The 22,678-nt window shown below is 52.5% G+C and overlaps 2 protein-coding genes across 2 annotated transcripts; one reads left to right on the forward strand and one right to left on the reverse strand.

Annotated features, from left to right (window-relative positions):
• Window positions 1-1,212: 1,212 nt before the first annotated feature.
• Window positions 1,213-17,878, reverse strand: ube3b (ubiquitin protein ligase E3B). The gene is made up of 28 exons (XM_056601728.1): window positions 17,643-17,878; window positions 17,398-17,513; window positions 17,072-17,242; window positions 16,825-16,942; window positions 16,549-16,608; window positions 16,358-16,462; window positions 16,171-16,267; window positions 15,509-15,594; window positions 15,229-15,311; window positions 15,020-15,125; window positions 14,786-14,906; window positions 14,265-14,442; window positions 13,183-13,349; window positions 12,659-12,826; window positions 12,216-12,387; window positions 11,701-11,819; window positions 11,304-11,418; window positions 9,867-9,966; window positions 9,498-9,617; window positions 8,240-8,416; window positions 6,647-6,757; window positions 5,234-5,371; window positions 5,069-5,134; window positions 4,913-4,971; window positions 4,481-4,663; window positions 4,175-4,286; window positions 3,867-3,959; window positions 1,213-1,521 (listed from the first exon to the last, which is right to left on the reverse strand). Exons 3-28 carry the CDS (start codon window positions 17,230-17,232, stop codon window positions 1,330-1,332), a joined length of 3,207 nt encoding a protein of 1,068 aa, XP_056457703.1. The 5' UTR covers window positions 17,233-17,242; window positions 17,398-17,513; window positions 17,643-17,878; the 3' UTR covers window positions 1,213-1,329.
• A 559-nt stretch (window positions 17,879-18,437) lies between these two features.
• Window positions 18,438-22,666, forward strand: kctd10 (potassium channel tetramerization domain containing 10). The gene is made up of 7 exons (XM_056601741.1): window positions 18,438-18,517; window positions 19,014-19,227; window positions 19,655-19,824; window positions 20,195-20,281; window positions 20,528-20,580; window positions 20,723-20,918; window positions 21,477-22,666. The coding sequence occupies exons 1-7, from the start codon at window positions 18,515-18,517 to the stop codon at window positions 21,693-21,695; spliced, it is 942 nt and encodes a 313-aa protein (XP_056457716.1). The 5' UTR covers window positions 18,438-18,514; the 3' UTR covers window positions 21,696-22,666.
• The last annotated feature ends 12 nt before the right edge of the window (window positions 22,667-22,678 follow it).

Below are 22,678 nucleotides of genomic sequence, written 5' to 3' on the forward strand. Positions count from 1 at the left end.
GCCCTCTTCAGTCGGGGGGCTATCGGGCATGGTGGGTGGGGGTCCCCTGGAGGGGGGCCCTCTTCAGTCGGGGGGCTATCGGGCATGGTGGGTGGGGGTCACCTGGAGGGGGCTTCTTTCTGTGAGCCATAGCGGAGCGGGGGGCTGTCCTGGGGTGTATGGCTTGATTCCAAAGAACGAGTTATTGGTTCCGTTTGAAAGAAAGACGTTACAGCGAGGTGGAGCAGACATGAGGCACTGAGCATTGTTCGAGGGTCGTGGGGCTGTGTGTGGACTTCCTGCTCTTCCTCTTCCTCCTGAAGTCCTAATCTGATGAGGATGAGGAGGGTGTGCAGGAACACACGTCAGTCTGGGGCTGAGAACCAGCGGCATGAGCAAACAATAGTTAGGGGTTAACAGACAGACAGCTGTGAGGACAGGGTCCCAGGGGGGCTGCTGGGGGCTTAGTGTCTTTGGGGGGGGGGGGGGGGGGGAGACATCGTCGTCCAGAGAGCGTAAAAAGCAGCCATGTCTCAAAAACACTTGTGGTGTTCATCCTTCACGGACGTCGACAACGTGGAAATGATTTGTCTCCTCTTGGTAAAAAGTGCACTCTGCAGCAATCAGATCACCGGCGAGCGCCCAGACGGTCTGGGAGCGTGGGGGGGGGTCCTCCATTGGATCTGCCTCCTGGAGTGGTTCAACGGCGTGTCTCATGGCTTGCATTACGTCTGAATTGCTTTCCGCCTCCCCCTTCAGACAGGAGTGTTGGAGGAGTCTCGCCTCCGAGGCCCGAGAACCGGATCCCACCGGCTCATCGAGTTAAACCTCGGCCTTATCAGATCTTCAGACAGACGTGGGGCGGAGGTGTAGGGTGGGGCTCCGTCTCCCCTCCTCCGGGACTGACGGACCAACGGACCGACGGACAGACGGACCGACGGAGGGACAGACGGACCGACGGACAGACTGACTGACGGACAGACGGGCCGACGGACCGACGGACGGACCGACGGACAGACTGACCGACGGACAGACGGACCGACGGACAGACTGACCGACGGACCGACGGACAGACTGACCGACGGGCCGACGGACAGACGGACCGACGGACCGACGGACCGACGGACCGACGGACAGACGGACCGACGGACCGACGGACAGACGGACCGACGGACCGACGGACCGACGGACCGGGGGCTCCGGCCCCGGGGGACTGCGGACCAGAGAGTCTGTCTCTGGTGTTCGGGGCGGTCCGGTCGGAGAGGGGAGGGCAGAGTGGGGTCCGGATCGAGGGGGGTCCCGTTGGGGGGGGACAAGACCCAGAGGGGGGGCCGGTCCGGGGACGGGGGGCTAGGAGAGCTCGAAGCCGGTGTTCATGCTGATAGCGTAGCGCAGCTTGTCCCTCAGGATGCTCTTCTTGCTGTAGTTGGGGAGCTTCAGCAGGTTGAAGCAGGTGGACGAGGTGGGCAGCCGGCCGCCCGGCTCCTTCTTGCGGATGGTGAAGAAGCCCCTCAGCACGCTGCCCAGGGTGTCCCCGGTGTCCTGGGGGGGGGGGGGGGGGGGCTGGCGTTAGGATACAGCGACTCATGGAGACTTGGCACGTAATGAGTCCTGGCACTTAACATCTGGCACTTAACATCTGGCACTTAAGACGCTACATAATGCTAAGGACTGTTTTTAAGTGGCAGGACGTACAACACACAATATTGTATGTGTTGTACGTCCTTAGCATTATGTAGCGTCTTACCCTAGCTATCTTTGATGTACTCGGGAATGGGTTAACCTAGTGATGGTTAGTGCTTGGCACTTGGTTCTATGAACATCCTTACTGTACCCACAGAGATATATGGTTATTTCTCATTCTTCTGATTAATGTACTTAATTGTAAGTCGCTTTGGATAAAGCGTCTAAATGCCCTCGGTGTAAAGGTAAATGGAGAAGACGCCTTTAGCCGACGCCACGACGATCACAGCTTCAGGTGTGATTTCAACAAGGTCCACAACAGTCTGAAAGGTTTACCTCTTTGCTACTTCTTATCGTATGTATAGACACATGTTCTGTATTGATTCTTTATCTCTTATTCTACGTCTTCTATCTACTGGTCTGTAGGGAACTCCTGATCTCTGTCTGTGCTGAATAAAGAACTGGTCTCCCCTCTCCTGCGACTCATCAGGACCAACCTATCACGTCCTCGATGCTCCCGTCTGGGAGACGTTACAGGAGCCTTAGCAGTCGTACCGGCCGGCTCAGAAACAGCTTCTTTCACAACACCGTAACACTGCTCAACAGCCACGCCCCCCCTCAGCCCCTGCCCCCCGCTCCCTTTGAACATGGACTACCTCTGCCCACTACGCACCTCATTAATGCACTTTACTTTATATGATCATACTGCTATTCTATTTATGGACTATGGACGGTCTGATTCCTCGTAACTCTATGTACTTTAATAATGGCTTGCATTCTGTGTCTTACTTATTCTTATATTCAAGCACTGCAAAAAGGAAAAGCCCTTTTTGGACGATGCCCTACTGGATGGATGTAAACTGCATTTCGTTGTACTGGTGGTCCTTACAATGACAATTAAATTTAATCTAATCTAATCTGAATCTAACCCCACGACGCCCACGACCACCGCTCCGGGACGCTTGAAACACGTCTACAGACACATCTGTTGCTTCGAGCGGCGGGACGTCCCGATGGACCTGAGTCTACTGGCGGGACGTCCTGATGGACCTGAGTCTACTGGCGGGACGTCCCGATGGACCTGAGTCTACTGGACCTGAGTCTACTGGCGGGACGTCCTGATGGACCTGAGTCTACTGGACCTGAGTCTACTGGCGGGACGTCCTGATGGACCTGAGTCTACTGGCGGGACGTCCCGATGGACCTGAGTCTACTGGTGGGACCTGAGTCTACTGGTGGGACGTTCCGATGGACCTGAGTCTACTGGCGGGACGTCCTGATGGACCTGAGTCTACTGGCGGGACGTCCCGATGGACCTGAGTCTACTGGACCTGAGTCTACTGGCGGGACGTCCTGATGGACCTGAGTCTACTGGACCTGAGTCTACTGGCGGGACGTCCTGATGGACCTGAGTCTACTGGCGGGACGTCCCGATGGACCTGAGTCTACTGGTGGGACCTGAGTCTACTGGTGGGACGTCCTGATGGACCTGAGTCTACTGGCGGGACGTCCTGATGGACCTGAGTCTACTGGTGGGACCTGAGTCTACTGGTGGGACGTCCTGATGGACCTGAGTCTACTGGTGGGACGTCCCGATGGACCTGAGTCTACTGGTGGGACCAGAGTCTACTGGTGGGACGTCCTGATGGACCTGAGTCTACTGGTGGGACGTCCTGATGGACCTGAGTCTACTGGTGGGACCTGAGTCTACTGGTGGGACGTCCTGATGGACCTGAGTCTACTGGTGGGACCAGAGTCTACTGGTGGGACGTCCTGATGGACCTGAGTCTACTGGTGGGACGTCCTGATGGACCTGAGTCTACTGGTGGGACGTCCCGATGGACCTGAGTCTACTGGTGGGACCTGAGTCTACTGGTGGGACGTCCCGATGGACCTGAGTCTACTGGTGGGACGTCCCGATGGACCTGAGTCTACTGGCGGGACCTGAGTCTACTGGCGGGACGTCCCGATGGACCTGAGTCTACTGGCGGGACGTCCCGATGGACCCGAGTCTACTGCAGGGACGTCCCGATGGACCTGAGTCTGCTGGTGGGACCTGAGTCTACTGGACCTGAGTCTACTGGTGGGACGTCCTGATGGACCTGAGTCTACTGGCGGGACGTCCTGATGGACCTGAGTCTGCTGGTGGGACCTGAGTCTGCTGGTGGGACGTCCTGATGGACCTGAGTCTACTGGCCTCTCACCTGGTCGTCGGAGACCTCCACACAGCGGATGGAGAACGGAGGCTTGAGGTACGCAAAGCCCAGCAGGGGGGGCCGGGAGCAGCTGGTGACGAACTGAGGGCCAGGGACACAACAGGAACACAACAGGAACACAACAGGAACACAACAGGAAGAAGACCGTTAGGACAGGACTGGGATGTTTGATGGCATGCTTTAGATGGTTCTCAGTCTCCTCTCTTCCTCTGATCAAGCCTCTGAGAGCTGCTGGGGCTCCGCGTGCCGGGCCTCTGGGGTACACCCGAGGGTACAGGAGGGGCGGGGGATCCCACCTTGAGGAACATGGCGCGCTCCTCGGAGGTGAAGTCGCTGGACAGGATGTCCCAGAGCCAGATGACCACGCGGTGGCTGCTGTGGAAGCCCCCGTAGTACACCGTGTGCTTCCTGCAGGGCGGCGACAAAGGGACGCGGTGGGTCCAAGGGTCCAACAGGTCGGGGTACTCTAAATAAACCCCTTTTCCCAGAGGACTTTACGTGCATGGCCGTGTAAATAAAGAGAACCCATTTCAAAACCATAGAAGGCCACAGTGGTCGTTGGGTCATGCAGGGGGTGGGGGGGGGGTCATAGGGGGCCCTACTTGAGGTCGTCCAGGTCGATCTCGGCGTTGTCCCCGGACACCAGGCGCTGCACCTCGGGCGTGGAGAACACGTGCAGCCACTCGGGGTTGATGATGCTGCGGAACCCGCGGATGAAGGCGCCCGTCTGCTCCTTGATCTGCGTGTGCATCCTGAAGTGGGCCATGAGGTGGATGTAGCTGATCCTGAGGACGGGACCACCCACCGGATGAGCTCTAGCGTCGGCGCGCAATGTTCACAGTCACACAGAGGGCGTTCAGCAGACGCTTCTATTAAAATAGACGCTTCTAAATAGACGCACTATTTTTAAGTGCCAGGATGTACAACATACTCTTCTTAGTGTGTAAGAGGGGTGGGGGGTGTGGGGGCGAGGCTATGCAGAGACTCGGTGAACTCTGGGGAAGGGTAGGGGTGGACAGTTTGAGTTCACCCACTTGTTCTCGTTGATCACCGCCATGGTCTTCCCTCCTGGGATCAGCTCGTGGCAGACCAGCTGTGAGGCGGACATTGTTGTTAGAACGAGCTCACACTGAATTATCAAATCATGCAAATGAGGTCCCCAGGCCATGGTTCTGGTTCCAGTGCCTCACCTGTCCCATGACGTCCTCATCGTAGGATAACGTCAGCCCCAGGTCTCCTACGTCTCCGTCGTAACGCTGGAACGACACATCACTCCTACGTTATTCACACGTCCACTAAGTTCCACTAAGAGAGACACAAGCAGGAGGTAGCACACCGTGGAGGGGGGCTCTGACCTTGATGGAGGTGAGGTTCTTGTAGAACTCAGAGTCCAGGGAGGGCAGCTCGTCGATGGAGCTGTAGAAGGAGCTGTGGTGGTGGCCCAGGACCTGGCTGAGGAAGAAGGAGGCGAAGGGTACGTCCACCACGATGCCCTGGACAGAGGGTGGACCCACATGTACATCAGCACGCAGTACAAAGGGGGGGCGGACCCACATGTACATCAGCACGCAGTACAAAGGGGGGGGGACCCACAGGTACATCAGCACGCAGTACAAAGGGGGGGCGGACCCACATGTACATCAACACGCAGTACAAAGGGGGGGGGGACCCACATGAACATCAGCACGCAGTACAAAGGGTGGGGGGGGGGGCATGGTAAGTGGACCATCAGCAGGCCACGGAGGGGGGGGGGACTGAGGGGCTGAGGAGGCCTCCCCCTCTATGGGGTGCACGGTTTGGGACGTCCACACTTTGTTTTAGGAAAACCCATTGATCCGTTTCCCGGTCGCCCCGTTCCTAAAGAGAATGATGCATAGTGTTCCCTACAGGGAGGAGGGAATGAGTGACCAGTAGAAGGTATCGTACCTCCTAGTGTGATGTGTAGTGATCACTACAGAGAGGAGGAGTGAAGGAGTGAACCAGTAGAAGGTATCGTACCTCCTAGTGTGATGTGTAGTGATCACTACAGAGAGGAGTGAACCAGTAGAAGGTATCGTACCTCCTAGTGTGATGTGTAGTGATCACTACAGAGAGGAGTGAACCAGTAGAAGGTATCCTACCTCCTAGTGTGATGTGTAGTGATCAGTACAGAGAGGAGTGAACCAGTAGAAGGTATCCTACCTCCTAGTGTGATGTGTAGTGTTCACTACAGAGAGGAGTGAACCAGTAGAAGGTATCGTACCTCCTAGTGTGATGTGTAGTGATCACTACAGAGAGGAGTGAACCAGTAGAAGGTATCCTACCTCCTAGTGTGATGTGTAGTGTTCACTACAGAGAGGAGGAGTGAAGGAGTGAACCAGTAGAAGGTATCCTACCTCCTAGTGTGATGTGTAGTGTTCACTACAGAGAGGAGTGAACCAGTAGAAGGTATCGTACCTCCTAGTGTGATGTGTAGTGTTCCCTACAGAGAGGAGGAGTGAAGGAGTGAACCAGTAGAAGGTATCCTACCTCCTAGTGTTCCCTACAGGGAGGAGGAGTGAAGGAGTGAACCAGTAGAAGGTATCCTACCTCCTAGTGTGATGTGTAGTGTTCACTACAGAGAGGAGGAGTGAAGGACTGAACCAGTAGAAGGTATCCTACCTCCTAGTGTGATGTGTAGTGTTCACTACAGAGAGGAGGAGTGAAGGAGTGAACCAGTAGAAGGTATCCTACCTCCTAGTGTTCCCTACAGGGAGGAGGAGTGAAGGAGTGAGGCTCCTCAGACGTACCTCGTACATGGCCTTCCCGAGCATCTTGCCCACGAACTCAAAGAGCTGCAGGTGGTTCTCGTGGATGTAGGAGGTGGGCGAAGGATACAGACGCTCGTTCCCGCTGGTGGTCTGAGGAGACAGGGTCAGCACAGAGCAGAGGTCAGAGGTTAGCGCTGGGGTCAACAGCAGAGGGCACCACAATCTGTCACCATCCTAAAGAGCATTTTAAAACAAACCTTTCCTCGTTGGTGTTCTCTCGTGCGTGTGTCTGTGTCTCTCTTTAATCCTGCCTCTCACATGTGTCTGTGTTTATGAAGGTTCCTAACAGCGTACCATCAAACCCTTTGAGGTCAGGTAAATTAAGGTCCCTTAATATCCTTCCTTCCTTCCCCCGTCTCCTCCTGCTGGTGTATCAGAGTATTGTCCAGCCCATCTGGCTCTTATGTTCCACCTGCTTCTTAACATGCTTACTGTCAAAACGCCGGTCAAACTCACACGTGTCACAAACATAGCTGCCAAATGAATTGGTGGCCCCACACCCACACTGTCAGAGCTCAATCTGAAGGCCATCTCACGCAACGCACGTACAATAGCACAGGACAAGACCCACACTGTCAGAGCTCAATCTGAAGGCCATCTCACGCATCACACGTACAATAGCACAGGACAACACCCACACTGTCAGAGCTCAATCTGAAGGCCATCTCACGCAACGCACGTACAATAGCACAGGACAAGACCACCCACTCCATGGCCACTTCACCGTCATGCCCTCTGGACGCAGGTACAGGTCTCTGGTGGGCAGGAGGGCTCGCTATGGTAGAGCCTGGAGCCGGCAGCCGTAGCAGCCCTCGACCCAAGGCCAAGATAAACCCCCCTCGGTCCACGGCAATGTACTTGTGACGTGAAAAAGAATTTCCCCTCTGGGACAATAAAGTCTAGAGTCTAAAGTCTTACAGCGTACCCTAAAACCCTTTGAGGTCGGGTATATTAAGGTTCCTAACAACGTACCCTAAAACCCTTTGAGGTCGGGTATATTAAGGTTCCTAACAACGTACCCTAAAACCCTTTGAGGTCGGGTATATTAAGGTTCTTAACAGCGTACCCTAAAACCCTTTGAGGTCGGGTATATTAAGGTTCCTAACAACGTACCCTAAAACCCTTTGAGGTCGGGTATATTAAGGTTCCTAACAACGTACCCTAAAACCCTTTGAGGTCGGGTATATTAAGGTTCCTAACAACGTACCATCAAACCCTTTGAGGTCGGGTATATTAAGGTTCCTTACAGCGTACCCTAAAACCCTTTGAGGTCGGGTATATTAAGGTTCCTTACAGCGTACCCTAAAACCCTTTGAGGTCGGGTATATTAAGGTTCTTAACAGCGTACCCTAAAACCCTTTGAGGTCGGGTATATTAAGGTTCCTAACAACGTACCATCAAACCCTTTGAGGTCGGGTATATTAAGGTTCCTTACAGCGTACCCTAAAACCCTTTGAGGTCGGGTATATTAAGGTTCCTTACAGCGTACCATCAAACCCTTTGAGGTCGGGTATATTAAGGTTCCTTACAACGTACCATCAAACCCTTTGAGGTCGGGTACTAACGACGTACCTTGAAGAGGTTGAGTGCTGGGTTGAACACCTTCTTGATGATCTCCTCCAGGAACTCCTTGAACACCCCATCCTGGTCGATGCCCGCCTCGTCCACGCCCAGGTCGTTGACGAACTTCACCCGGATCACGCCCTTGATGGAGTTGGAGGGGAGGCGGCGGAGCTGGTCGTAGCCGTCCTGGAGAACATCAAGAGAAGCACAATGAGAGGGTCGTATCCTGGGGTCTGGGTCGTCTCTCACCACCGTCGGTCACTTTATGATGGTACTTTTCTATATTCCTGTTTTTTATTTGATCTTGTTTACAAAGTTCTCCCTTGCCTTGTCGCAGGAATATCAGTGTCTCAAATTAATAATTTGACAACACTTTGACTTCTGTTGTATTCTGCCTCAGAGCGTTTGGTTCACTTCTCTGCTGCTGTATGGTTCTGTTCAGTTCTCTGCTGCTGTATGGTTCTGTTCAGTTCTCTGCTGCTGTGTGGTTTGGTTCAGTTCTCTGCTGCTGTATGGTTCTGTTCAGTTCTCTGCTGCTGTATGGTTGTGTTCAGTTCTCTGCTGCTGTGTGATTTGGTTCAGTTCTCTGCTGCTGTATGGTTTGGTTCAGTTCTCTGCTGCTGTATGGTTTGGTTCAGTTCTCTGCTGCTGTGTGGTTTGGTTCAGTTCTCTGCTGCTGTGTGGTTTGGTTCAGTTCTCTGCTGCTGTGTGGTTTGGTTCAGTTCTCTGCTGCTGTGTGGTTTGGTTCAGTTCTCTGCTGCTGTGTGGTTTGGTTCAGTTCTCTGCTGCTGTGTGGTTTGGTTCAGTTCTCTGCTGCTGTGTGGTTTGGTTCAGTTCTCTGCTGCTGTGTGGTTTGGTTCAGTTCTCTGCTGCTGTGTGGTTTGGTTCAGTTCTCTGCTGCTGTGTGGTTTGGTTCAGTTCTCTGCTGCTGTATGGTTTGGTTCGGTGCTCGTGGTGCTGTATGGTTTGGTTCGGGGCTCGTGGTGCTGTATGGTTTGGTTCGGTGCTCGTGGTGCTGTGTGGTTTGGTTCGGGGCTCGTGGTGCTGTGTGGTTTGGTTCGGGGCTCATGGTGCTGTGTGGTTTGGTTCGGTGCTCGTGGTGCTGTGTGGTTTGGTTCAGTTCTCTGCTGCTGTGTGGTTTGGTTCGGTGCTCGTGGTGCTGTATGGTTTGGTTCGGGGCTCATGGTGCTGTGTGGTTTGGTTCAGTTCTCTGCTGCTGTATGGTTTGGTTCAGTTCTCTGCTGCTGTGTGCTTTGGTTCCTCCTACCTCCAGCATGCGGGAGCGGCGGATGGTGATGTGGGTGACGTGCGGAGAGGCAGAGCTGGTCTCTACCAGGCCCAGGCTCTCCTTCTCCTTGGTGACGATGTTCCGGAACAGCAGAACCCGCTGGGAGGAACCGGGAACAGGAGAACCGTTAAGGAACGCAACACTCAGCCCGGAGATCAATATCAATCAAATAACTAAAAACAGATTCAGAATTCTAGTAATTTCAATGCAATAACTCGCTTCAAAGAACTTTTCTTAAATAGCTAATTTAAATAACTGATTTCAACAGGTCACCAAAGTGTTGAAGTGTAGTGTGAACATGTGGCGGTGCCCCCCCGGGGAGGGGCAGAGGAAGAGGGCTGTGCGTACGTTCTTGTGCGGGATGACGTGGGGGATGTACTGCAGCAGCAGCTGGGCTCGACGCTTCCCTTTCTCCAACTCCTGGAACAGGAGGCTGGGCTTCAGGTCCCTGGGGGGGCAGGGGGACAACGCTTAACCACAACTAACACAACTAACACAACTAACACAACTAACACAACTAACAGCAGGCTGGGCTTCAGGTCCCTGGGGGGGGCAGGGGGACAACGCTTAACCACCACTAACACAACTAACCCTAACTACCACCACTAACAGCAGGCTGGGCTTCAGGTCCCTGGGGGGGGCAGGGGGACAACGCTTAACCACCACTAACCCTAACTACCACCACTAACAGCAGGCTGGGCTTCAGGTCCCTGGGGGGGGCAGGGGGACAACGCTTAACCACCACTAACACAACTAACACAACTACCACCACTAACAGCAGGCTGGGCTTCAGGTCCCTGGGGGGGGCAGGGGGACAACGCTTAACCACCACTACCACCACTAACAGGAGGCTGGGCTTCAGGTCCCTGGGGGGGGCAGGGGGACAACGCTTTACCACCACTAAAACAACTAACACAACTACCACCACTAACCCTAACTACCACAACTACAGCAGGCTGGGCTTCAGGTCCCTGGGGGGGCAGGGGGACAACGCTTAACCACCACTAACACAACTAACCCTAACTACCACCACTAACCCTAACTACCACAACTACAGCAGGCTGGGCTTCAGGTCCCTGGGGGGGCAGGGGGACAACGCTTAACCACCACTAACACAACTACCACAACTACCACCACTAACCCTAACTACCACAACTACCAACTACCAACTACCACCACTAACACAACTAGCACAACTACCAACTACCAACTAGCACAACTACCACAACTACCACAACTACCACAACTACCACAACTACCACAACTAACACAACAACTACCACAACTACCACAACTACCACAACTACCACAACTAACACAACAACTACCACAACTACCACAACTAACACAACTACCACAACTACCCTAACTCCCACTGTACTATCAGAAACACCACCAGGGAGTTCAGAAACACATCACTGCAGACATAAAGAGGCGCATTTATTGTATGTTGTACATCCTTAAACGCACTTAAATATAGTACTTAGCATTGTGTAGCATCTTACCCTAGCTATCTCTGTTGTATACGGGGAATGGGTTAACCTAGTGATGGTTAGTGCTTGGCACTGGGTTCTATGAACATCCTTACTGTACCCACAGAGATATGTTGTTGTTTCTCTTTCTTCTGACTAACGTACTGATTGTAGGTCGCTGTGGTTAAAAGCGTCGGCTAAAGGCCCTGAATGAACCACGCGCCCCCTGGTCCGCGGCCCCCCTGGCCGTAGCTACATGCAGGGGGCGCTAGAGAGGTTCAGGGCGCAGGGTTTCAGGGACAGGAAGTCTCACCGGCGCAGCCAGTGCTCCTCCGGGGTGAACTTCCTGCGGCAGTCCCGTTCGTAGAGCACCATGAGCCACCCGTGGACGCTATGGAACAGCTCCAGCTTCTCCCCCTTCGCGTTCTCTGCTCCCCCCAGAAACAGGCAGGAAACAACCAGTAAGACACACGACCGCTGCCGGTGTAGTGCACAGCACAAAGTGAACACTTCTTTCTATGTCTCACACGATATCAGAGCAGAAAGAGCGTTAGTGATGGGACACAACATGAACTTGAATATCATGAATATGAAATAAAGAAGCTGAACTTGAATAATCCAATATGAGATAGTAAGTATTTGGTGTGAGGCTGCAGAACACTGGAGACCAGCGTCTGCCGTGTTCAGGCCGCTCTATCAGCTGGTCGTACCCAGAATGCCGTCCCAGATCATCTTGTACACGAAGGTGTTCAGGAAGGAGGAGATGGTGAGCAGCTCTTCGATCTTGAAGGAGGTCTGCTCCTCGTAGACCTCGATGTCGTCCAGGATCCTGCAGTACATCACCACAACCCCTTAGAGATGCTGTCCCACTGCACACCAGCATACAGCTGCATGCCGTGTGTTTATCCTGCTGGCTCTCTGACTCTGGATTTAGAGGAGTATCCTGGACACACGCTGTGCACCAGCATCAATGCTTTGTACATTTGTAGTTTTGTAAATCACATTTTCAGATTCCGAGGAACATATCGAAAAGCAACAACAAGATGACCATCCCACACGTTGAGGAGACCGGCTCATGGGAGGAGCCGATAAATAATGTATCCTAACTTCAGGATGTCAGATGTGGGATTAGACTTCCTTCCCAACGGGCGCCGACCATACCACTGTGCGGATGTATGAACGTGTGAATGGATGGAAGGATGAAGGTATGACGGGGTGCTCTCACGTGATGAGGTGGCGGGAGCAGTCACAGAACAGCACGAGCATGGCGAGCAGCCGCTTGGACTCCTCCGTGTCGTTGTTCAGGCACTCGGTGAACAGCTTCAGGCCCCCCTGGGGCCCCAGCTCACAGATGAAGGCCCACAGCTTGGGCAGCAGCTCGTCCAGGTGGGTCAGCCCTGGGGGGGCACAGCGACATCATCACACTCTGCTGGGGGCCGTGTGTGTGTGTGTGTGTGTGTGTGTGTGTGTGTGTGTGTGTGTGTGTGTGTGTGTGTGTGTGTGTGTGTGTGTGTGTGTGTGTGTGTGTGTGTGTGTGTGTGTGTGTGTGTGTACTGACCAGTGAGGATGTGTACGTGTGTGTGCGTGTAGTGACCAGTGGGTTTGTCTGTGTGTGTGTGTGTGTGTGTGTGTGTATGTGTGTGTGTGTGTGTGTGTGTGCGCGCTGACCGGTGAGGATCTGCAGGCGTATCTGCGTGAGCGTGGACAGGGCGGTCTGGTACAGGACACAGATGCTGCAGACCTTCTGCACCTCGGCCGAGTCCACCCGCCGCCCGCCCACCGGCTTCAGGATGTTCCTCACCGACGCCGACTTCTGGAATGCTCGCTTGAAGAGGCCTGAGAACAAAGAACCACATGACTCAGGAGAACATGGAACCACCTCATAACCCAGGAGAACATAGAACCTCATAACTCAGAAGAAGAACGTGGAACAACCTAATTTATTCAACTTATTTACTATCTTTACCATATTTCATCTTTTGGCTGGGAGTCAAACACCCTCACCACACACACACACACACACACACACACACACACACACACACACACACACACACACACACACACACACACACACACACACACACACACACACACACACACACACACACACACACACACACACACACACACACCAGCCTCTGCGTTTCAGGGAGGGGCCTTGGCTCCACCAACCAGAGGAGGGCACTCACTCTTGACGGGCAGGTTGTTCTGGGAGGTGCTCGGTTGCTGGGCGGACGGCGACGGCTCCTGGCTCTCCAGCTTCTTGGAGAGAACGTCGCTGAAGAGGGTACGGATGACCGCCGTGCCCCACAGGTACTGCAGCTGCTTGGTCACCAGCGGCATGGACTCGTTCAGCCTGGGGAGGGACAGAGCCCCGGTCAGTCCGACACAAGACTAGGCTCATCCCCAAACAGACAGAGCCCCGGTCAGTCCGACACAAGACTAGGCTCATCCCCAAACAGACAGAGCCCCGGTCAGTCTGACACAAGACTACACTCAGCCCCAAACAGACCCCAGGTCAGTCAGACACAAGACTAGGCTCATCCCCAAACAGAGCCCCGGTCAGTCCGACACAAGACTAGGCTCATCCCCAAACAGACAGAGCCCCGGTCAGTCCGACACAAGACTAGGCTCATCCCCAAACAGACAGAGCCCCGGTCAGTCCGACACAAGACTAGGCTCATCCCCAAACAGACCCCAGGTCAGTCTGATACAAGACTAGGCTCATCCCCAAACAGACAGAGCCCAGGTCAGTCTGACACAAGACTAGGCTCATCCCCAAACAGACCCCAGGTCAGTCTGACACAAGACTAGGCTCATCCCCAAACAGACCCCAGGTCAGTCTGATACAAGACTAGGCTCATCCCCAAACAGACCCCAGGTCAGTCTGATACAAGACTACACTCGTCCCCTCACAGACAGACCCCGGGTCAGACTGATGCAAGACCTCACTAATCCCCAAGTTCTGCTTTACAGCAGAATCTAACAGCAAGAGAAACAGACAGACCCCAGATCAGTCAAATAGAAGACATCCCAATACCCAAGTTCTGATGCACAACAGTCTCAAGGAGCACAGTGCAAATCCAACAAGAGAATTTAAGCACAATATGAGTCAAATAGTAACGATAATAACTTAATAATTACAACTATGCCAAAACAATCAATCGAATAAAATAAACTAGGGTCATCATAAGACGATGCATGGAGTGGCCAGTGATTAATAAATGATTAATGTACTAATCAATAAACGTGCTCCCTCTTCATAACTCACCCATAGTCCACGGTCTGAGAGAACCAGCCCAGCACCGCGTGCCAGTGGGTCAGGTTGGACTTCTTCTGGGACACGTATCTCTGGCAGTAGGACAGCATGTCCGTCAGGTCCTTCACAAAGTGGTTGGCCTCCTCTTCCAGGACCTTCTCGTCCAGGAAGCCCAGGTGGATCAGGTTACCTGCGACGGAGAGACGACGTGAGGAACTACGAAGCCGTTTCAGGACATGAGTCACATGTGTGTGGGATGTCCCTGTTTACACCAGTCAGTCTAGATGACTGTATCTAGATTGGAAAGCTCATCCGACTACACAACAGCCACCAGGCCCTCAGAAAGGTCTCAGCTGGTCTACAAGAGACCCTCGCCTGAGATGGTGTTCACACAAACAGGTTTCAGGGTTCCACAATTTCAGGGGATCAGGCATCACCATCCCACAACCGTTTCCTACGGCGCTTTTGTAAGTGTGATTCTCAGCGTTTGGTGAACAGGCTCACCAATGCTGATTCACCAGGCAGAAGCTTACCCAGCAGGCAGAGTGTGTGGCTCCCCTCCAGACACACACAGATGTCCACACACTGCTCCTCTCTGCTCAGGAACAAGATGAACTTGCGAAGCATGTCGTGCGTTTGGAGAGAGGCCATGCACTGCCCAAATAAAGAGATCATTCAGAGTTAGTTAACGGAGCGGATGATATAAGTTGGACAGTATTTTCTGTGTTCCGGTGTGATACACAGTTTGGTCTATCTACCGTGTTTACCTCTGGCGTCAGAGTATTGAGATGAGATACGATGGCTGGAACCGACATGATGTGAAGCAGGAACGATCTCAGAAGGTTGTCAGAGAAGTGAGCGGCGATCACTGGCCTGCAAACGACCAGAACCGGTTACAAAGTGCCAATGAACACGGACAAACAGAAGGGTTACAAGTGGAACGCGTTGAAGGATCATCCACGATGAGCAGGCTCACCTCAAAGACAGAGTGAAGATGGCAGTCAGGGTACCCTTAGAGAGGGAGGGCCGGGAGCGAGCCAGCCCGCAGGTCAGCAGGATCTACGCAGAAACACCCGGGATGTTAGGATAGGGCAGCTTGTCAGACAATAATGCATTCTATTGTGAGTGCTTATATGTCCCGGCCTGGAATTTGATGCGTATTCATGCTGCTGTCATGGCTCGTGTAGATTTTTTAATCTAAGACTTAAACTGAGACTAAAGGGAGATCATTGAAACGGTGTGGTCCGTAACATCACCTGAAGTGTAGAGTAGAAGCCCTTCTGGTTGAGATGGCCCATGATGTTTTCACAGATTCTCGTCAGAGCCGGTTTCAGAGCTTCTCCTAGACATCACGTTAGAGAAGATAGTTTAGTTTCTTCTTCTTCAAGTGAAATTGTATTATTTACAGAGCACACTTCATTCAGAAAGGAAACCTCAATGCCAACAGGGAGCCAAATCTGCGATCGCATGTTTCACCAGCTGATAGATTTCCAGCCGACCTGGCCCGCGTTGGGCCAATCACAACCATTCATCTAATATGGGGCGGGTTTAATACATGATTGACAGAGGAGCGCCCAATGGGAGCGCCGTTAAGGCCATTTATAAACAACCGGTACGACTGCCGTCACGCGCGTCGTTGCTCTGATTGGCAGAAGGTCAGTCCAACCGAACCAGAGGCGTTTGGGTGGCGCTCGTTGATAATGTCTGTTTGAATTGAGCTGGGGGGTCCCAGACCCCTGGGAATAGGGTGACGTCAGGCTGAACCAAACGTGCTTGACATCACAAATGAAAACAACAACATCAACACCAACGGTGAGGTTGAGCGTATTTTAAAGCCCTCCCCAGGTGTGATCCTTTAGCCCTCCTTAGGGAGGAGGTTCCAGAAGGATCCTGGTCTCCGGCCGAGCAGCAGACTGACCTTTCCCTCGGAGCAACCTCCATGTGCAGGTGTCGGTGAAGCTGACCAGCATGCTGAGGTACAGCGTCACCAGCTTGTTGTCCTGCAGGATGTCGGGCTGGGGGGGGGGGGCAGAGAACCACCAGGTCACTCATGGGGAGCGTGAAGGTTCATTGATCCGCTTTACTCCCAACGTTAACTCTTTTACCTTCAGCTTTTTGAGGTGCTGACAGCAGACCCAAAGCACGTCTTTAATCTGTTTGATCCAGGGAATGGTGAGGTCTTTGGAAAGTGCCAAGGACACGTACCAAACCTGGAAGGTAAAAGACACCAGTCACTCGTACACAGAAGACCCAGTTAAACATCGATGAGGCGACGGACGTTTCAGAGCCTGCTCACTTTGGGTTCGTTCTCGACGTCCATGCTGGTCAGAATGGCTCGGCAGAGCTTCTCGAAGCGCTGCCGAGTTGCAACAGAATAAAACAACATGCCTTTCTTTAGAATTAGAAGCACATTTCACCAGAGGTTTCCCGTGCCGTAGACGGAAACTTGACAAGAAGAAATCAATATCCAGCTTGTCAAAAACACATGCATCTCAATTCTCGTCAAAGATAAATAGATAAAAAGCCTTCTGCTACATATTATGATCCATTTTTTTTTTTTTTAATTACTTACCAACTTATCTTCAGGAGCATAAACAAATAACAGTTTCCGGGCGATTTTGAAAATTGATAGTGCATTCCGTTTGGTTGTCCCGCTTTCAGAGGTTTGGAAATAGTCGTCCACCTCTTTCCTAGTGATCATAAGTAACGACACAATTATTCAAAACGATTACACAAAAGCAAACATTTGACAATTATTATTGCGTGAATTGATTTATCCTGGTGACAACACCATGACGTGAATGGTTTAAGTAACCCACCGTAGCTGCTTTTGCAGCCTGCAGCGACAGAGGAACCGTCGGACCAGAGCCTGGATCTGCGTGGCGCAGCGCTCCTTCTCCCGGGAGCCCTGCCGCTCTTCACGGGCCTGCCGGGCCCGGTCCAGGAACTCCGACTTGGAGCTCTGAGTGGCGCTGAACATGATGGTGCCCCTGATCGACGAGGTCCACGGGAGACACAGACATGGAACAAACACAAAGAGGAAACGAGGATTGACGCTATCAGGAGAAACACGTCCTGGACCCTGATGGTGTGAGGGACGGTTTGAAGAGGGTCATTCACTCATAAGACCAAAGTGATGAATTACCTGCGATAGATCCCGATCAGAGGCACAGGAGATGGAGCTGGAGATGTTGGATCATGAGTGTGTCCTTGAGATCCACGTTGGGAGGGACGCCAACACCCCTGATCTACTGATCATATCTGAGGACAGCAGGCTGGGTTAGCACACACCGAAAAGTAACATCATAGGAACCGTCAAACAATGAGCAGCATCCTTCAATTGACAGACGAGGCCCTGTTGAGTGACAGCCCTAAACACCGCGGTCATACCGTATGGAGATGTAAACAATAACAGCAGCTCGTCCATGGACTGCAGACGTTAATCCCCGGTGTTGCACTCCATGATTCCGGGTGGCGTTTTCAGTATGTTTGATCAAAATCGAAATATCAGTACTATCGAAACGTGAAACAAAATCAAACACGTCTTTGCTGAACACTAGTGTATAGGTTATCGTCGTTTGAATCGTCCTCCATTGTTGATAGTGGTTTACTGAGGGTTGAGCGGAACCGAGAAAAGAATCGACAGTTCTGCCGTAGAGGCCGGATGGTTTTAGAGGTTACTCTTACCATAAAGCTGCTAATATAAAGCAGATCTAAATAATACTGGTATAAAACTGATAATATAAAGCTTGTATAAATAATACTGGTATAAAGCTGCTATTATAGAAAATATATAAATAATACTGGTATAAAACTGATAATATAAAGCTGATATAAATAATACTGGTACAAAGCTGCTAATATAAAGCTGATATAAATAATATTGGTATAAAACTGCTAATGTAAATATGATATCAATAATACTGGTATAAAACCGATAACATAAAGCTGATATAAATAATACTGGTACAAAATATATATATATATAGATATAGATATAGATATAGATATAGATATAGATATAGATATAGATATAGATATAGATAGATATAGATATAGATATATATAGATATAGATATAGATATAGATATAGATATAGATATAGGTATATGTATACATATAGTAATATAATTGGGGCTGTACCTTTAAACACAGGCGGGACGCTGACGTCATAGTATAAGTGCGCAGCTTGGGACCGGAAGGAAGTGGGTGTCAGCTGGCTAAGGTTAGCGAGCTAAACTCCCGAAGTCTGCCTTGGTTCTATGGTAAATATACTTCTAATCCTCCCGTTAACCGGGTACCGTGTGATCCAGGACCACCCACCGGGACAGGGGGCCGCGGGGCGCCGCCCGTAACCGGTTCAGTTATCTACTTGTCGGCTATTTATTAGATATTATTCACAGCCTAGCTACATGCTAACACTGAGCCTGGGTGCAGCTCAACATAGTCCTTAATGCCCTAAAGCGGGACGGATCGTTGTGTTTGGATCATATTCCTGATGAAGGACACAATAACTCTGGTCTGGATCTAGGGGGTGTCTGGATCAGGTTCTGGGGGGGGGGTCTGGCTGGCTGGCTGGCTGGCTGGCTGGCTGATGGGGACGTTAGTATGTAACCTGCGGAGTGTTTTGTAGGAGGTGGTTACTCGCAGTTGGTTGTTATTAAGCAGTAATGCGTTGTACTAGATGACAGTGATACAGGTGTGCCAGTGATACAGGTGTGCCAGTGATACAGGTGTGCCGTGCCCTTTGACCCTCCGCAGGAAGAGATGTCAGGTGAGAGCGTTGTGAGCTCGGCCCTGCCGGCAGCTACAACCCGCACCACCTCCTTCAAGGGCTCGAGCCCCAGCTCCAAGTACGTGAAGCTGAACGTGGGCGGGGCTCTGTACTACACCACCATGCAGACCCTGACCAAGCAGGACACCATGCTGAAGGCCATGTTCAGCGGCCGCATGGAGGTCCTCACCGACAGTGAAGGTGAGTTTCTAGCGGGGTTTGTTTCTGAGTTGTTGCTCTAAAACACAAAACACTCTCATTCGCCAGATGTGTATTGTCATTTACAAGTAGGGCGTTTAGCCGACGCTTCCATCCAAAGCGACTTACAAGAAGTCCATTTGTCAGTAGGAAGAGAAACAACAACAACAACAATATATCTGTCGGCACAGTAAGGATGTATACTAGGTTAACCCATTCCCTGTATACAACAAAGATAGGATGAGATGCTAAGTACTATTTTTAAGTGTAAGGACGTACACCATATAGTAAGGGAGCAGAGCGGGGTTGGGGTAGGGGGGTGGATATGCAGAGTCTAGGGTGAAGTTGTGTATTGATGTTTTCGTGGGAAGATTTCCCCGACTCGCACAAGGTGTCAGCAGAACTCACCAGAGCCCCCCCTCCCCCCCAGGGTGGATCCTGATCGACCGCTGTGGGAAGCACTTCGGGACCATCCTGAACTACCTGCGGGACGGCGCCGTGCCGCTGCCCGACACGCGGCGGGAGACGGAGGAGCTGCTGGCCGAGGCCAAGTACTACCTGGTGCAGGGGCTGGGGGACGAGTGCACGGCCGCGCTGCAGGTGAGACCGTCGGGGGGGGGGGGGGGGGGGGGCGGGGGGGCGGAACGGCGGAACGGGGCCTCGCAAACACGACGCCCTCACACACACCACTCGGAGCCACGCCTTTTAGTGAAGTTATGTTACATTCAACCGTACGCATGAACACGTACCATGATGCCAAAGTCTACAATATATAATGACAGCCAGGCTCCCTCAATAAACCAGCGGTATCTGGTGTGAGCCGGCCGCTTCTGGTTCAGAGTGGACCACTCCAGTTATCCGATACACAATACCCAGACAGGATAGTAGAGTGAATGTTTTTAACCAGAAGGTACTACTGTAGTACTACAGTCTCCTGGACATGAACGCCTCCTTCTCTCTCCTCTGGCAGAACAAGGACACCTACGAGCCCTTCTGTAAGGTTCCTCTGGTGACCTCCCCCAAGGAGGAGCAGCGCCTCATCGCCACCTCCAACAAGGTACCCCCCCCCCCCCCCCCCCCACGCCATGTCTCACCCCCATTCCAGCTAGCGTTTACAACCAAGATGGCCGTGATTCATAGTCTTGATTTTGCTGTTGATGCTAATGCAGCGTTTGAAGAGCAATGCCTTTTCCTTAAATAGTATACGTTTGTCCATCGCTGTAAGCTCTTCTCCTGTATCTATAGACCATGGACCTTCTTTTAATCAGTAAATGTTTCAACACTCTACTCTTCGTCCCCACAGCCCACCGTCAAACTTCTGTACAACCGCAGCAACAACAAGTACTCGTACACCAGGTAAGGCCCCCGACGCAGAGACTCAGACGGTCACAGTGGAGCTCAGCCCCATTACTTCTTCCTCACTTCCTGTGCTCGCCCTCCTCACTTCCTGTGCTCGCCCTCCTCACTTCCTGCGCTCACCCCCTCACTTCCTGTTCAGCAACTCTGACGACAACATGCTGAAGAACATCGAGCTGTTCGACAAGCTGTCCCTGCGCTTCAACGGGCGCGTCCTCTTCATCAAGGACGTGATCGGGGACGAGATCTGCTGCTGGTCCTTCTACGGCCAGGGCCGCAAGATCGCCGAGGTCTGCTGCACCTCCATCGTGTACGCCACCGAGAAGAAGCAGACCAAGGTACCGCCTGGGACACGGGCACACGCGCTATTATGGGATGGGGAGGCATCTGAGGACACGTTCACACATGGTATTATGGGATGGGGAGCCATCCGAGGACACGTTCACACATGGTATTATGGGATGGGGAGGCATCTGAGGACACGTTCACACATGGTATTATGGGATGGGGATGAATCTGAAGACACGTTTACACATGGTATTATGGGATGGGGAGGCATCTGAGGACACGTTCACACATGGTATTATGGGATGGGGATGAATCTGAGGACGTATGGAAATGTGGTATAGTTTGGGGGTATGTTTGGACTCCCCCGAACCTCTCTGACGGTTGGTCCGCCCCGGTCTCCCCACCCCCCCCACCCCCCTACCCTCTCTGACGGTTGGTCCGCCCCGGTCTCCCCACCCCCCCCACCCCCCTACCCTCTCTGACGGTTGGTCCCCCCCCCACCCTCTCTGACGGTTGGTCCGTCCCGGTCCCCCCCCCACCCTCTCTGACGGTTGGTCCGCCCCGGTCCCCCCCCCCCCCACCCTCTCTGACGGTTGGTCCGCCCCCAGGTGGAGTTCCCCGAGGCCCGTATCTACGAGGAGACCCTGAACATCCTGCTGTACGAGTCCCAGGACGGGCGCGGCCCGGACAACGCCCTGCTGGAGGCCACGGGCGGCGCCGCGGGTCGCTCCCACCACCTGGACGAGGACGAGGAGCGCGACCGCATCGAGCGCGTGCGGAGGATCCACATCAAGCGGCCCGACGACCGCACGCACCACCACCAGTGACCTCTGACCCCCCAGTGACCCCACAGCCCCCCCAGTGGACCCCGGCCGCCGAGCGGTCCTGCCTGTGCCTTATCACCGACCGCCTCCTCCCCTCGTTACGGACTCTAACGAGCAGAGTCGTTAGCAGAGTCGTTAGCGCTGAAGAGCCGTAGCTTCCCGTGGTTACTGTCGTAGCTCCTCCAGCGCGTCACCATGTTGAGTGATTTGCTTTATTGTCCACTCGCACGCAGACGGCATCGACCCGCCCACCGATAGGTTCGACCAATCATGAGACTACGTTTGCAATTGTAATGCAGATCACGTGTTTTTACTAATGCAATGTCATTACTTCGTTTTTGTGCTCTTTGAACATTACAGTCGAAAGAACAAGATGCATAACATTTTTAGCAAGTTGATTATTATTTTTTTGTGATTTTGTTGGCCAACACCAGGTGTTGTACATGAAGTGGCCGCTTGGTGGCACTGTTTATTCTTAAAAAAAAGAATCCCGCAAAGCACTGTCTTCTACAAGTATACCGCATATCCAAACGTATTCCTTCTTTTTATATCATCTTTTATACACTTCTGATGTCATGGGTGCAATCATTGTTTCAGAGCGGTCTCCACCGTGACACTCCCTTAGTTTTAATTCGCCACAGTCCCTCGATCCTATGAAAGGACCCATTTTTAGAGGAGGCAACGTGAGGTCTGACCCGAGGGGGTGGAGGAGGGTGGAGGAGGACGGAGGTCGCGCTACGCCCGTAACCAGATCAGCAGGAGGAACTCTGCCTTGTACCGGCGTTCCAAGGGGAGCGAAACCAGAGCTGTCATCATCATGTAACGACCTGTTTCTCCTCATGTGTTTAACAACGTCCTCCTCACAATCACAGTACTTATCTCTCCTGTACAGACGTGAACATATGTATGTTTTAGATATATTTATACATTCTTTATCACAAATAAATTTCTACAATGTTTTTTTGCTAGTCCCAGCTTTATTTTTG

The sequence above is a fragment of the Gadus chalcogrammus genome, chromosome 11 (genome assembly GCF_026213295.1).
Source record: "Gadus chalcogrammus isolate NIFS_2021 chromosome 11, NIFS_Gcha_1.0, whole genome shotgun sequence".
Classification (NCBI taxonomy): domain Eukaryota; kingdom Metazoa; phylum Chordata; class Actinopteri; order Gadiformes; family Gadidae; genus Gadus; species Gadus chalcogrammus.

Excerpts from the sequence above, each read along its gene's own strand:
- ube3b (XM_056601728.1), bottom strand. The coding sequence starts at position 17,232 with ATGTTCAGCGCCACTCAGAGCTCCAAGTCGGAGTTCCTGGACCGGGCC. Across the intron at positions 13,350-14,264 it reads TCTCAGACCGTGGACTATGG|GCTGAACGAGTCCATGCCGC; the intron begins GTGAGTTATGAA and ends GTCCCTCCCCAG. Across the intron at positions 12,388-12,658 it reads ACGCCTGCAGATCCTCACCG|GGCTGACCCACCTGGACGAG; the intron begins GTCAGCGCGCAC and ends GTGCCCCCCCAG.
- kctd10 (XM_056601741.1), top strand. Across the intron at positions 20,282-20,527 it reads TCATCGCCACCTCCAACAAG|CCCACCGTCAAACTTCTGTA; the intron begins GTACCCCCCCCC and ends TCGTCCCCACAG. Across the intron at positions 20,919-21,476 it reads CCGAGAAGAAGCAGACCAAG|GTGGAGTTCCCCGAGGCCCG; the intron begins GTACCGCCTGGG and ends GTCCGCCCCCAG.